Below are 15,825 nucleotides of genomic sequence, written 5' to 3' on the forward strand. Positions count from 1 at the left end.
GCTGTGTCAATACCTTGTGTAGCCTTAACAAGCAGTATCCATGTCCATATCATTTCTTAAAGGCAGCCCAGAGGCCACCCCCTTAAGATAAGGCATGTCAACCTTGTGCTTTGCCAGCCTTCAAGCATGGTCTCAGCAGCAACTGGCCCAGACCCCTCTGGTCCAGCAGGACCCTGCATCCCCAGGCAAGCCCCACATGTTAGCACAGCACAGGCAACACTCGCACAGGCTGCCTACCAAAAAGTCCCAGAGAGGGATGCTGGTCAGGATGCAGAGGTGCAGCATGCTTTAACCTCCCTGTACAGACCACCTCTTCAGAGCAGTATACACACTAAACAAACATCTATGGGAGGAACCACTACAGCAGCCTGTGTCTTCAACCTGCCTTTCTGGTTTATAATGCATAGAGGATGGAAGAAACTACTAAACGTAGCACGAGTGTTAACCTGTGATGTACATGATAAATAACTACCATCTTTGAAGAGATGTGCCATTTCCCCACAAGAACCCAGAAACTTTCACAAGCCAGCACTTTGGGTTTCATTCAGGTTTTGTAATTTTTTCCACAGGAGCAGACAAAGCCAGATCAGGCCTTTGGTCTTTATTTATAAAGGGTTTCTTCCAGTTGGCTTTATGTGCCTATAAACTTGTATAAATTTTCTGTACTCAAGTTGACAAATCAAGAAAAACTGAAAACCTGTAAAAGTGAAAATAAGCATAGACCATGGTCACTGCCAGTCTCAGGTGAAGCAGGGGCATATATGAGCAAGCCATACAGACTTTCCAAATCAAACATCCCAAGTACTGGGCAGCTCAATGATTAGCCAGTGATATATGACTAGTGCTCCTCTTCTCCCTTCTAGTTAAAAGAAGAAAAGAATTCTGCTCCTATCATAGCAGCAATTAATGTTTTCGGTGTCTGGCACCACTTTTATTGTTAAAAGCACTGTAGATCACTGGTGTTGATGCCAACTCAAATATTGTCCAGCATGAAACATGGCTTTGGTGCCAACAGCTTCCTATCACCGTACCATGCTGGTCCATCCCAGTAAAGTCAGCAACCACTGTTTATACATAACACAGGCCGTGATCCAAGAAACCTTATTCACCCAAGTAACCCAATTTCATTTCACCAATGACGTCTAACAGAAGTCAAGGCCAAAGCTGGAGGCTTTCAACAGTTGTATCTGTAGGCAGGTTGGTGAAAAAACATACAAATCAAATGCAGTACCTTTTTACACTAAGGAGTGTGACATGCTGGAATGAAATTTATTTCAACACATTCTACCTCATTAGTTACTTGCTTCAACACTTGGTATGGTGTTACACTCAGCTGTTACCATAATCAGCCATTTATTTGAAAGTATGTCATATGCCATTACTTTTGGCTTGTTACCATAAGCTACTTCAACAGGGGACTGTAGATAGAGGAATAACAATGTTCAGCTCTTCATTTGTGAAATGGTAACATGCATCCTTGGGAATTATGATTTTAAATTACAACCAGCAAGAGGAGCAGGTAAGATGAAAGGGTAGAATATAAGGCAACTGGGGATTATTACAAAGTTCATTGAAGCCAGCAGCTGTTGATTCATTGAATTCATTGGGTTCTGGATCAGCGCCGTTCGGCTGTTTGGGAAAAATGATGGCTCGGGGCAGCACTGAAATGTGAAAGGGAAAACAGAATGAACAATGGGGGACCCTCTCTGCTACCTTATGCAGTGTGAGGCAGGAAAAAAGTGTAATTTAGATTAGAAAGCGATTCCGTTATCTGGGGAGCTGTGCTGAACTCCAAAACTCAACAAGACAAATTCTGAAAGACAATAAAAAAAAAAGAGCAAAAGAACGTTTTGTAAGTGATTAGTCTTATTTTTAAAAGAAAGTATGAAGATGATGTACAAACCTGGACATACAAACACTGCCACGCGCACGCACTCCCTTTCCTGCTGCTGTGTACTGACCAGCACCACACATGCCAATGACCACATAGCAATACAGCAGCTGTACTCTTAACACAGCTACCAATACATTCATATTTAGTACAGTAGTGCTTCCCCGCACTGGTGGTTGCTGCCTCAGCTGTAAGTTATACGATCACAAATTAAAAGAGGTAGCCAGTACAACTCTGACTGAACGGGGAAGCGTTCCTGACATGATCTCCAAACTCAGATGTGACCCACTGAGCAAGCTCAAGAGCCCGAGTTGTAAGTAATTTGAGCAGTGTTTTAATAAGAGGTTAGAGAGTACTGTGTAAACTACCCAAGAGCCAGGCTAAGAGGAACCTAATTGGGTTGCTAGGTGTGAATAAAAGGAAGCAGAGGCTATGGCTATAAGGCTCTCCTCCTAAGTACTGAGCTCAATCAATAGGAATAAAGCTGTATCCGCTAGTGATCCTGAAAATGGTTCAGCAATAAAAGCATTTAAACTGTCTTAAAAGTAAAGGCCTGTTCAACCCCGGACTCCAACAGGAGGCCAAAGCTGGTGCTTTGTTCCATGGGACAATTTTGAAACTGCACCTTGTCAACAGGAACCACGCTGCCTTTCAAAACCTCCCTTGACAAGTCCATGCCATGGGGAGACCACGTCCATGGTGCCCCCATGCTGCCATTACCCCCACTGCCCAGCCTGAGGCATCCTCTGGGACACAACACTCTCCTTCAGTGCCCATACATTTGGGCTCCCCCCCAGCCCCCAAGGGCAGCAGCAAGGAAGGACAGTGCACATCCAGATCTCAGTGACAAGCACCCAGGACACAACAAAATTAACACAAGGGAATCATGAAAGAGGAGCACCCTGTAGACATTAGCTACTCTGCAGTCTAATTATTGCCACAGATTTCTTCACAAGAGCTGGACGATGGCAGCAGAGATGGGGATAAAAAAAGAACTGAACTTAAATGTTTATTTTCTACATTTGGACACACCAATTTAAACGCCCGGTTACAACACTGACGAGGATTCAGCTGCCTAAACACAGACACATAGTGCCACCTTAGATCCCTAAGGTATCTGAGACATTCATACAGAGTTAACAGATATGACATAGGATGTACTGAAGACCAGTCTTTCCAGGGTGGCAGACACAGACCAGCTAGGAACCTCCCAGGCATGAAAATGGCACTTGAAATCTCTGCTTAGGCAATTGAATTCCCTCTGTCACATTAACCAGATGGAAGGCCACCAATGCAAGAGAACCATCTCCCTGGCAGTGTAAAGCTCTGCATAGTGGTTAAGTACATGGCTTGTACTCAACCAGCTCAGGAGAATCTGCTTCAGTTCTTGGTGAAAATCATGATCACTGAACCAGCACCTGGTTCACATGTTCCCCAAGCTTTGCCACAAGACCTGAGTTGCTGCAGCCACAAAGCTCCTTACAGATACAGGTAACACATTTGACACCAAAAGCCACATGAGGCTGAGTTGTGGCTAACCTTTTTTAAAGCTCTAAGCAGTCAAGTCAAAGAGGCTGCTTTTCAGACCGTGTCCCTTTGGCCAAGAAATGCCTGCAGGCCAAAGCACTCATAAAAAGCTGACTGACAGACTACAACTTCAGGCATTATGGGATGCTTCAAAATTTGCAACAAACAATGCTTATCTTCCTTTGGCCACTAGTTCTCTACATACCTGTCATACTTGGCTAACCCTTTGCACTACACAGCTTCAACAATAGCACAAAGATCACTCTGATAACTAATAAAAAGAGAAAACTAACGCTCTTGCCTGTTGAAATGGTAGTAATGAGCACAACAGTTATGTGTCAGGCTGTGGGGTTTTTTTGAAGGGTTTTGGTGGGTTGGTTGTTGTTTTTTTTCCAGAGAACACAGCAATGGGAAGTACCATATCCCCTGCATGCTAGCGGATCTCTAGGAGGGAAGAGGAAACTTTATCAAAACTTTTCAACTCAGATTTTTATGGCTTCTAAATTTTTTTTCCCCCACCTTCCAGCTGCTGATGCTATGGAAGTTACCATGTAGGGACACAAGATCAATCCAAACGCACCACACATCTTGTCACAAGGCTCTTCAAGACAGAAGTGTCTACGTATCAAGGGACACAGCAACTTGGAAGAAGCTTTTCATTCTCTCCTGATTTAGGGACAGCTGATCTGCCTTGAGGCTAAAGAGACGGATTACATTATTTCTTGACTTTTTTTCCCCAGAGTTCTTAACTATGATTCTATGGTTCTGAGCAATGTATTCTGTCTCCTTCCATGAAGGCAGTATACAACAAATATATACTGTAAAGCATCTAAAAAAGCTTTAGCTGGCAAACCAAATCAAACCTGTGAAAGAGGTGAGTGGTTTTGCATTTGTCCTCTGTCTTTATCTTCCCTGTTCCTTAAAAAAAAAACAAAAACAAAAAAAAAAACAACCAAAAAAACTCACCCCACAGTTTACATGCACTTGAACAACTGAAAAAAGGAGAGATTAACAGAACCTATCTGCTTCTCAGAAGGCTGCACACCCAGTAGTGCCTGGCAGGTAAATTCTCTCAGGTGCTACAAAGGGATAATTTTTTTATTTTTTTTAAACGTGATCCTCAGGACATTTTTAAAATTTTGAAGTCCAACAGAATTATAGGGCCACAAGAGATCTTATAAATATCCTATTCTACCCTCCACACACAAACAGGATTACCTATTTCCATATCATTGCCTATAGCTTCCAGCTGAAGTTAATACTACTGGCAATGACAAGAAAAAAGTCAATATTCAAAGATATATATTTACCTAAACTGAAAAACAAAACAAAGAAAAAAAACCCTAAAAGATCACCTTTCAGCTTTGTAACCACATTACATTTCAAGGCCCTTCAGGTATTGGCAGTTCTGCAGTCTGTCTCATGCTGAGGAGAGAGAAAATCTGGTAGAAGAAAGGACATCTCTACGTGCCACTTCTAGCTGTAAATCTATGGGTGCAATTGTTACTTCCAAGTGAGAGGACGACAGAGGGACAGCAACTCCAGGGCTCTCAAGAGACCCCACTTTTTCCACAGAAGGACTCCAGAGAAATGGTCAGGAGTATTTGTAGCGAGCAGAACTTCCCAAACACGACCACGGAGGTTTGGGAGGCATCTTGGAGAAGAGATTTCCATTTATAAGCTACTGTTAAGCTTAAGAGGTCTGCAGCACCTTCCAAAATTTCAAACTGAAGTTGCCTCTGACCCTAAGTTTGATCTTGAGAGCAGTAATGTTTTTTTGTTGGAGGCTATTGAAAGATACTGTTACATTTTAGATTTTATCCCAAAAATGTTTTTGCAAACATGCTAATTTTCTTAAAGACCAACATTTCAGTTTCTCAGCTGACACCAGTAATCTGACATTCACTTTTGTACTAGAGGCTTTTTTTCCTGTGAGTTTTATTAAAAGCTTTAGATTTTGCTTTTTTCAACTACCCCTCCTTGACAACATTGTGAAACCACCACATAAATCACTGTCAGTGGATAGTTTTGTTACTAGAGCGCTTAAGCCCTTCCCTTGCAAAATGCTGCAGAAAGAGCTGAAGTACCACCAGATTTTCAGAGGTATTTAAGAGGCCAAACTCACTTTGAAATTGAAGAGTCCCTAAATATCTTTAAAGACCCCAGCCCTAAATCTCTACAAGGATTCCTCACTGACACTTTCCTACTGCTCTCCAACAAGGCTGGGGGGAAACCCTCTATAAAAAGCTGTCCCGGGCTCCTGCCACACGGTGACGCTAAGAAAAGTGAGCTAAGAGGTGAGCTAAGAGAAGTGCCCACTTTGGGACTATTCAAAAGTGTCTCTGTTGTCCCTCCAGAATCCCAAAATGTGCCAGGGAGAGGACAAGGGAGGCCACTGGCTTCCCCCTCTACAAAGCAAATGGAGACCCCCTTCCATGAGCTCATCCACTGGTGGAGACCTGGACTGCTCTCAGCGTCCAATGCACCGCACATAGCTGGTCATCGTGGTTCAAGCCACGTTGTCATGAAAAGTCATCACTTTCTAATTATTGCATTTTAAGGTAGCGTTTCCAGTTACCAGCTTGCATTTGCAGAAACAGAATCTAATTTCCTTCCCTCCCCCTTTTTCCTTTTCTATGGGGAGATGAATGAAGGGGAATTCTTGTCAATAGAAATTAAAACGCAGTAAATGAACAAGTGCACCTAGTGAACCAGCACTGTATTTTCCTTGCTGTGGTCTTTTGTTCATGTTGCAAATTGATTCTGAGATGACACTAACACTGGGTAATCTAACCCGGGCAGTTATGAGGGGCCCAATCCTTACAAAGCGTAAGTCCAGGCACAGTCAGTGGGAACTGAGGGCAATCAATACCTTTGGAGGGTTAATCCTATGAAATGTGCAATAAGCAGTTCCCACTTCCCCAGATAGATACAGAAGCTTCAAAACCAGCAGAATAAATCCCCAGTAAGGAAAAATAAAAAAAAAAAATAAAAAAAAAAAAAAAAGAGAGTGAGTTCCCGCTTTCAGCTACATTCAGTGCAACCTCTTTGAGATGAAGGGATGTACCAGAAAGAGAATCCTGCCAGGGCCATTCCTGTAGATACAAATTTTTAGATCAGAGCCAAGTGAACTGTCACTGCTTTTTACTTAAGATAATTCTTCAGGCTTTACTAATTACGAACTAACAATTCTTGCAGATGAGCTGTGAAACCCAGGGAAGAATACCAGCAGTATGTTTTAAATCAAAGTGTTTACATCAGGAATGATTCATTTTTTCCATGAGGAATGACTTGTGAGACAGGCAGTCTTAGCACTGCCATAAATCTGCGTGGGAATTAAAACTGGGGAAGAGAATAACAAAGGGAAGTTGCTATCCCCACCTCCCCTGCCTCAGCCCCACCTCTGGAGACAGAATTTACATTAACAAGGGGCTCCAACTACCACTGCAATCAGTGTTTGAGAAACACAAGGTTTTAAATCCATTTAAGAACACTGTGATTAAGCTTAGTAACCCTGCTCTCCTCAATAAAGAAAAGGTGCAACACATGAAAGGAAATGCCAGCATCTTTGTCATGAGCCCTGAAGTTTTTAAAAAGAAAAAAGTTTTTAAAAAGTTAAAAAAAAACAAAAACAAAACCCCCACACTTTGTGAGCAGTGTCGAAACAGTGCTTAAGAAATCCATAACAAAAAAGACAGAAAACAAAAATTTCTGGTTTAGGCCTGTATGTTTTCCCTTTTACCTCTTGGAGGACAGAAGGCTGTGCGCTCAGCACGAGGCTGCTCTCATTCTCAGTTGCTAAATGGTTGAGGGGCTCTCTGGCAGTGCAGAAGGGCCGCCAGCTCCATAGCACGTTTCATCCCAGCTGTTTGAAAAGACGGTCCACTTGAAACACAACCATTATCCCCACCCACACTCTGCAGGAGAGCAAACTCCCCCTCAATGAGGTATTTATTCCACGTATATGGTAACTATTATTTCCAACATTTACAACATCAGTCATTTTAATTAGGAAAAAAATTATAACAACAAAAAATCCTGCAACGCACATACACAGAGACACGCATATTTACATGTAGAAATGCAAAGTATTCAAGTTGTTTCTAATAACTGCAGCTCCTGGAGGCGACATGCGTTCCACATGCAATTGACTTAAATGCTCTTTTCTTGCCATAAAAATATACAGATGTCCTTCTTCAAAAAAATTATTTTCCCTTTTCCTGTGTTACAGGAAGCCTGCCCACACTTTCAAATACAAAGTGGGTATAAATAGAAGCACAAATTAGGCATCTTGAAAAGTCTATATTTTCCAACCACAGGGAAACTAAGGAATTACTGTGTTTACATACCTGACTATGTTGAATTAAAACAGTATTTTCTATCCATATATCCAGCAAAACTGGCAAGAAACTAAGGAAGGGAACGATAGACTTGCTGGTTCTTCACCTGTTGCTACAGTGGGACTGGGGTATGTTTACATTATTCAGCCTTCTTCATATGGACCACTATAAGTGTCAGCCTGAATACAGTCACCACTTTGATGAAAGCATGTCTTACATATATAAATGATACAACTACTATGAAAATTTCAGTAAGCCTGTCCGCTTTCCTAAAAATCTAACTAGACATTTGTCTCTTTAGTTGTCCTTCTGTATCACATCTATTAAAGGTAAATAAAAGCATGATGGCTCTTTATATGACATCAATAGCTTGAGGGATTTTATAAATCAGTGAGGACAAATGTACAACTCGCTACAGCAGCAGTGGAGCAGGTCTGCCCATCTGATGTTTTCTGACTTAGACTTCTGCTTTAAGATCATGTTGCTCATTTAAAATTAACTCATCTCCTGTTTCTCTGCTGTTACATGCTGGATAACTTCTGCTGTTCTCTCAACTTCTGACATCAATGTTTTTCTAGTAGCCCACACATCCTAACTAGCTAGCATTATTGGTCACAATACAGACATAGTAGCTTCATTAAATCTTGAGAACTCTCATCAAAAGGCAAATTCAATAAAATAAAACTAAATAAACTAAATGCAAACCACTCAGACTCATTCTGATCGGCCAGCCCTTTTTCTTCAGTCTGTATCTTCAGTAGTATCAATAACACTTTGAACTAGATTTAAGGGGTGAGCTGGCAGCTGGTCAGATGGTCAAAATGGCAATCATCACCACTAAATTCAGCATAAGGTTTGTTGTTTGGGGGGTTGTTTTTGTCACACATTTCATCTCTCCCCAGCTGTACTGCCTACAAACAGAGAAGCTATTTTGCTTCCCCAATAAGATTTTTTTTTTAAGTGAGATTTGGGGGTTGCATTAACAAACCGTAAGCTACGAATGGTGTCTCCAACCTGCAAGCTAGTATTTCCATGCACTGCTGTTTGTGAGCAGTCGTTTGCTCTGTACATCCACGCCTCTCTGGCAGACAAGTCTGCTGCTGGTGTGCTGCAGCTCATCCTCCTCAGCAGAAAGATGAGTAACTCCCCCAGAGGGTTTGAGCAGGGCTGTGTGAGAGAGGAGGAGGAGGAGGAGGGCGTACAGAAACCGGCTGCCTACACTGGAAGAAAGCTCAAAAGCTTAACTGCAAACTTTTCCCCTAAATACTGATCTAAACTATAAAGACAACAAGTGTTCGTTTTCTGGTAATACCTCCATCCTTATTAACAATCAGGCTCCTCTTTTTTTTTTTTTTTTAAAAGGAGGTTGGTGAGACTTAAGGTTGTGTGAGACATACTTTGATCTGCACCCTGATGAGTGAACATTCCCCTTTGCTGCTAGCCTAACTAATGAAGGGATAAAATTAGCTTTTATCCCTGGCACTTTCTTTAGCAAAAAAACATGCACTAATCAGCTGTCCTCACTAATCAGTTGTCTGGCTAATGACCTTTTGCCTTAAAACACTAGAATTTCTGAATGATGTGAGGAAAAAAAAAAAACAATGCAGACTGGCCCCTCTTTGTGGGTCCTAAGCCTATCATCTGGAACTGGAGACTGGAAGGTTAAATGGCAAATCTGTAGCCTGACTGGGTGATAAATCTATAATCAAAAGGCACAAGCCTTGACACCTCAAGATGTACTTCATTACTACACAACTAAATGATTTTTTTTTTCTTTTTTGTAAACTAGAAGCAGATGAAAAAAATTGCTTAACTCCCTCATATTTTGCCTGTGGAGAAATCCATTCCACATCTGTGTTCAAGTGTCAGTTAATTTCTTATTTTTTTATTAATGCCTGAGCAGGAATTCAGAAGTTGAAACCATTTGCCTTTTTCACCCCCCCCGTACAACAACTTCAGGGAACTGTAGCTGGGGAAGAAAATTGCAAAACCACTCCATCAGCCCACATACTCAAACAGACACGTGAATCCCTAAAAAACCTCCAAAACAAAACAAAAAACCCAAAAACACAGCAATAAACCTTCCAATCCCCCCCCCTTCAAATTCTCATTGTACAAGGCACAGTCCTTCCTCCTCTTAACACCATACTTTAACATTGTTTTAAAAGAGGGATTTTAAGGCCTGTTTCATTTTCCTTCTCTGCTTTCTTTAATGAGGCTTTTTTTCTTCATGTATTAAGGGAGGTGGAGCAACCCTGGATGGCTGAGGAGGATTAGCAACAGATGAGATGTCCTGTGGAAGTTGCTTTGCAGAGGCCTGTGATAATTTCGAGCTGCAATGCAACTGCCCCCTGGTTTTTAACTTCAGAAAAAAGATTGTATTACCTCAACCCCCCCGCCCTTCCCCAGACAAAGCAGTTCTCCCTGGGAACGATGCAAGGTGACAAATAAAACTGCATTAAATTTGACAGCCTTCCAACTTCGCAGCCCCAAATGAACCAGCAATCGATACTCACGATAATGAGGGTCCATGTAACCGTTTCGGGGGTCCATGGTAAAGAGCGTCCCGCGGTAAGGTACAGAAGGTTCGGGAAGGTGCGATATAGATCCATGGATCTCCTTCTTGATTAATGAGGCCCTTTCCTCACTCGACGTGGAAGGCTCTTCACTGATCTTGCCGAGGCCTTGCCCACCCTGCGGCTGCATTGTGATCGCGTTCCTTCTCTCTCTGTGATAGGTCTGCCCAGGACTTTCATCCTCTGCAAAAAAACGAGGGAGAAGAAAGAGAGAAGGGAAGGAGAAAGAGAGAGACACACTTTTAGCCCATTTATAGCAAATACAATAAAGAAAAGTTCTCCCCCCCCGCCCTCCTCCTCACTACCCCCTCCTCACAGTGTAAGTTTGTGACAGTAGGTGCATGTGTGGCTATGAGAGATGGTCTGGGGAAGCCCGCCCGTTCAGAGCGGGCAGCTGCCGAGCGGTAGATCATCGTCACCCATGCACCGATGCTCCTACCGGCGGGGCTATCAATCCTGTGAGAACAGACACAGGCTTGCTGTTCTCTTGCCTCTGGGACAAGGAGACTGGGAGTTTGGGCTGCCTGACAGGGAGGCAGAAAACAATTTGTCACAAAGAGGAGATGATGAACCCCGCTGGCTGGGCCTAAATCAAACCTAGCCACCCACTGCTGCTCCGCAGCCCGGCTCCAGTCCCTGGAGGTTTGCTTGTGTGAGAGGCTGGAGCCTTGCAGGAAGGTTGTTAGCAATCAGAAATAAGGTGGGCAACAATAAAATGGGTAAAATTGCTCAAGATACAGCACCAGCAGCATCAGGCAGGCGCAAGTGAGGCCACCCGCTCTAACAGTGTCACCACAAGGACGCTTGTGGAGGGCAGTGGAGCGTGCTCCCCCCTCCTTTTTCCCCATATCCACACACACAAACCCACAAATTCTTAATGACCAAGGGGAAAAGGAAAAAAGAAATAGGAGGATCAAATCCAAGCCCTAGTCCGGAGAAAACCTCTAGGCCTGTGGTACCGCTTGTGAGGGGAAAAGGGCCTCCTGATGATGGCTCCAGCAGCCTCCCTTGCAGGCAGCCCCAGGACCGGGTGTTGAACCAACACTCCGCTCCCACATGAATTTTAACCCCCACAGACCACATGCACCCTCTGAAAACCAGACCAAGCACTTCTGTTCTTCAAAAGCCAGATGCACATTCCCAGGTACATTTCACGTGTGCCATGTGGCAGAAGGGTTTTGTTAGCTACACAAGTCCCTACTGTAAATGCTCTCCTAAAGTTGCATTATTGTTGTAAAATACAGAGACTTTTCTCTAAACAAGCGGAATTGCTGGCTGTAATCCTGGCCCATACCCACGCTCCAGGTACGGCCTTGTTCAATCAACCACCCTGCACATACAGGCATACACCAATACATCTTGAAGTAGTACTGATAAATATGCTTAGCTTCAAAAGTTGCTCAGTGGTTCTGTAAGTACATGAGGAACCTCATATCATTAAACACCGGGCACAAAAAAGGTAACTAGAAAGGAAATCAAAACAAGCCTAGGAAATAAAACTAAGGTACACTTACTCTACAACCCACATGTAAGGAAGGATCATTGACAACAGTGCCAAGATTGCACTTCAGTTGTCAGAGATTCGAGGTCAGGGCTAAATTTTTATTTGTACCTTGCCCTGGTGTACTCATTCACACAGCAAAAGCACCAGTGAGCAATTCACCAGGAGACTACTTTCACCAAGCCTGACACCAGCATAACCCAACCTATTCGCCTTCATATGAATTAGATTAGAAACAGGCTCTGTATGTATAGATACCTGGACCTGAATTTTGGCCAATAAATGCATAAACTAGCTATGCTATTGCTTTGAATGCGATGCTTGCTAGGCTTCTCCCTGCCCCCTCTCCTCCCAAGTAGCAACAACAAGAAAACCCAGCAGCGTAGCCTATTGAGCACTTAATTATTTTTCTATCTCCAAGTATTACAGCAACCGGGGTCTGCTGACTTATCAGCATCTTCCAGGGACTGAATTCTTTTTACAGCCAGCAGTAATTCTCCATACAGAGCATTTCCAGGATTGGGTCTGAGGAGAAAGAGTTAATGGAAACCGACAACAACACTGAAGAGTTTAAACCCTTTGCCCTTTTATACTTTTTATTAATATGCACAGGCACCCCTCCCTGCTCTGGATTAGCAGGGTTTAAGGTTTCAACTTTTTACACTGAAGCTGGTTTTAGAGAACTGCAAAAGGGAGTCTAAAACTTTAAAATTTACTTATATGAGGTTTTTAGAAAGCTGCTCGTGTAACTAAAAAAATAAAAAATAAGTCACCCCAAAGTCATATTTTCCATCATGTTTCTCTCTAGCCGGAGTCTTTTATGTTAAATTTCAACCTAGAGTGAACTTTCACTGATGAGATGTAAACTCTTGTAAAAATAGGGGATTACACTCTATTTGAAATCCTGACAGACCCTTAAGCAGAGCAAGCTAACCTGTGCTACCACAGTACGGAATGAAGCAAGCTGGAGTGATTTGTGGGGCTGTATAATCAATCCGAGGATCAGATAGGATTTCAGTTCTTTTGCTCTTTCATATAAAGATAATTTGTTAAAACTGCCATCCTGGGATACAACAAGAAGCTGACATCTGTCTGCAGGCTCCACTTTTATTCTTTCCTTCTCAAAACATGCATGTGTCATGAATCAAGGTACTAGTGACTGCTATGGAACAAGCTGATTTTCCAAATTGCTGAACGAAATTCAAAACCTACTTCCAGTAACTTTGAAACGACAGGAAAAATGTGTTTTGTTTTAAAAAGCTTTCCTTTTTTTGGGTTCCTCAAGGAAAAAAGGAAAGAAAACAAAAAAAGCAGTATTTTTCCTTCTGCATGAAACCGTCTCTCCCCATTATGAAATTGCTGCCGCATGCTGTTAGAAGTCAAACATTTCTGTACTCTGTCTGCCATGTAAAAATTTCCCCAAAAGTATTTTTTTAAAAAGTAAACATGACGGCATTTTTGCAAGAATAAGGCGTATTCAACGGCCAAACATCTTGCTAAGCGTTTACTTCACGCTCCGCACCACTAAGCTGCTTTTGATAGGGGGCAGATGAGACACTTGACAGCACCCGCGCTCCAGGACACGAACAGGCGAGCGGTTTGCAGGAGCTCCCTGGGCGCCGAGCGGGAAACTCCTCTTGCAGTAATGCTGCTGACTCTCACAACGGCAGGCGAGCCACCCCCGCGCGCCAAACGGCAAAAGCTGTCTAATCTTGTTCTGTTTCAGCTGAATCGTTCAATAAAGTTTTAAGAGTAAGGGCAGGCAAGCTGCACCAGGCCAAATTATTGACAGAAACTTACGGTCCACCATGGCAACAAGTGGGACGCTATAGCAAAAATGTAAGCAAACAGCCCACTTCTCCAGCAGCATCTGCCAAAGGGGTTTACAGCCAAATACACAACAACTGTTACTGTTCTGCTCACGTTTTAGAAGTGGCCAGCTTTAGGGTCAAAAGAAACATCTGATTTACTAAAATCTTGAAGAGAGACGAATGCCAAAGTTAAAGGGACTGACCCTCCCTCATCTCCACCTGCTTCCGCTGGTGGGACCCCACTGACTCCAGCATAGTTCATCCCACCTTTTGCGGGTATAAGAGAGAGGGGTTAAATAAGAAAAGAAAAAAGAAAAAAAAAAAATCAGGCCTCAAGAGCAATCTGCATAAGCTTCTCTTTCCTCGTGTACAGCCTACTCTGTCTTAACAAGCCAGTAGCCAGAGACACGTGTTACAAGTGCCCAGCCTGGAACGATCACATTAATCCAAGGTTCTCCCATCCACTGAGAAATACCCGATTTAGTCCTGCTATTCTGATCAGAAGCAGTTTTTATTAGAAGTGCTGAGCACCAAGGAGCACCTCATTTAATCAACAAGCTTTTTCAAAAAAACTCACACTGGACAGCATGCCTGAATAAACGCACTTTTAATTGCTCAACTAATTTACCCAGAAAATTAAAAATCATGACAAACCAAAACCTTTTGCAAAAATCCATTAAACTTTCTTTAAACTTTTTTTGCTCTTTTTTTTATTGTAGACCAAGACAAAGTAGAAGCTTTTTTACTTCAAACCTCTTAAAGTCAGCAATTAAAAGAAGGTGAAATCTATTGATACACCACGCTAAAAATCAGTCTCAACACACTTCAGAGACACCCTCGCATAAACAAGACAACACCAGCCCAATTAAATCTGTTGATATATTAAGTTTCATCACTGCATTTCTGCATGCAACTTGCGGAGAGCATTACTGTCTCCTGAGCAATCTGCCGACACACTTCGGCTGGGTAAGAGAAGAGACAAGGTACTTACAACTCAGTCCAAAAGACCCTGGCTGATGCTCCCTCCAAGCTCTTCTCTTGACCAAAATTCTCTGGCTACCGGGACATGGGCATTCCTCCCTCTCTTTTCCTCTCTCTCCCCCAGTCTCCCTCCCTCTCTCTCAGAGGCAGTGCTTCTCCCATTAGAGGAATTAAAAGTGGTTGGTGCCATGCTAAATTTAACAAGCTCATTAGTATTCTTCCTGTGTGCTTCCTAGTGAACTCTCCCTATTGAAGCGGCTCTCTCTAGCTGAGGGGTCAGGCGGCTAATCATTAAATCAAACTAATGTCACCCTATCACAATCGGCCTAAGAGAAGGAGGGTTTATTATTTCAGTTTATGCTAAATAAACGGTTTTACAAATGGTCTCCAAGCAAGGTCAACAGCAGCTTCAATTACAAGACAAACTTAACAAGAGTCGCTATAAACCAAGTGCTCCATATTGACCTAAGCACAAGCTCGGCTCCACATATTGCCACTAGCAGGATTGTACAGGAATGCATATTGTAAAATAAAGGAAAGGGTAATCTTTTCTTTGCCAGAATTTGTGACTGCACAGAGACTGCTCATTCACCTCTCCCCAACCAGCTTGCTGCTCAGCTCAATTCACCCCACACAAAGGCTGAAGACCAGACCTCAATGGACCGAGTGAAACATGTTCAAAACTAGGCTCTCTATTGTGACTGAATTTCTTAACATCTTTTCAAAAAGCGGAGAATGCCTTGAGGCTAAAGGAAGAAACAGGCTAATGGTGAATTGGGAATACTGAGCAAATTTCAGAGCCCTTTCCTCCTAGCTTTTGAGGTTGAAAGCAAGCTCTTTCCTTTCAAGTTTCAAAGTCCTTTTTCCTCCCACAGTGTCACAGAAGGATTTGAAAAGAAGGTAATTGTGCTCACAGTCCCCCTGATCAGAGCTTACATCCTATTTCTGGTATTTCGGAATACTTCTTGCAATAATGGTGCATATAGCTCAATCCCTTAACCGTCCTGCACTCTGCAATTGCTCATTAAATGAACAATTGCTGGTATAAAATGCCTTTTATGTTCAAGGTCTGGATATAAGATAAGCATTCTAGTACTCTAAATTTGGTTTACTAAGGAAACTCTCCATCATTAAATTACAAAACTGAAGTCAGAATATCAGTCTTTCCCAGAAAAGTAGCATTTTAGGTTGCTGTGAG

General features: G+C 42.6%; 1 protein-coding gene across 1 annotated transcript in view; it reads right to left on the minus strand.

The window, feature by feature from the left end:
- Window positions 1-15,825, minus strand: part of GLI3 (GLI family zinc finger 3) — a 193,648-nt gene that overhangs the window by 130,836 nt on the left and 46,987 nt on the right. The window contains exon 2 of the mRNA XM_009321630.1: window positions 10,275-10,517. Coding sequence (XP_009319905.1) covers window positions 10,275-10,517 — 243 coding nt within the window. The remainder of the gene's footprint in view (window positions 1-10,274; window positions 10,518-15,825) is intronic.

This window comes from Pygoscelis adeliae, unplaced genomic scaffold (assembly GCF_000699105.1).
Source record: "Pygoscelis adeliae isolate BGI_AS28 unplaced genomic scaffold, ASM69910v1 Scaffold40, whole genome shotgun sequence".
Taxonomy (NCBI): Eukaryota; Metazoa; Chordata; class Aves; order Sphenisciformes; family Spheniscidae; genus Pygoscelis; species Pygoscelis adeliae.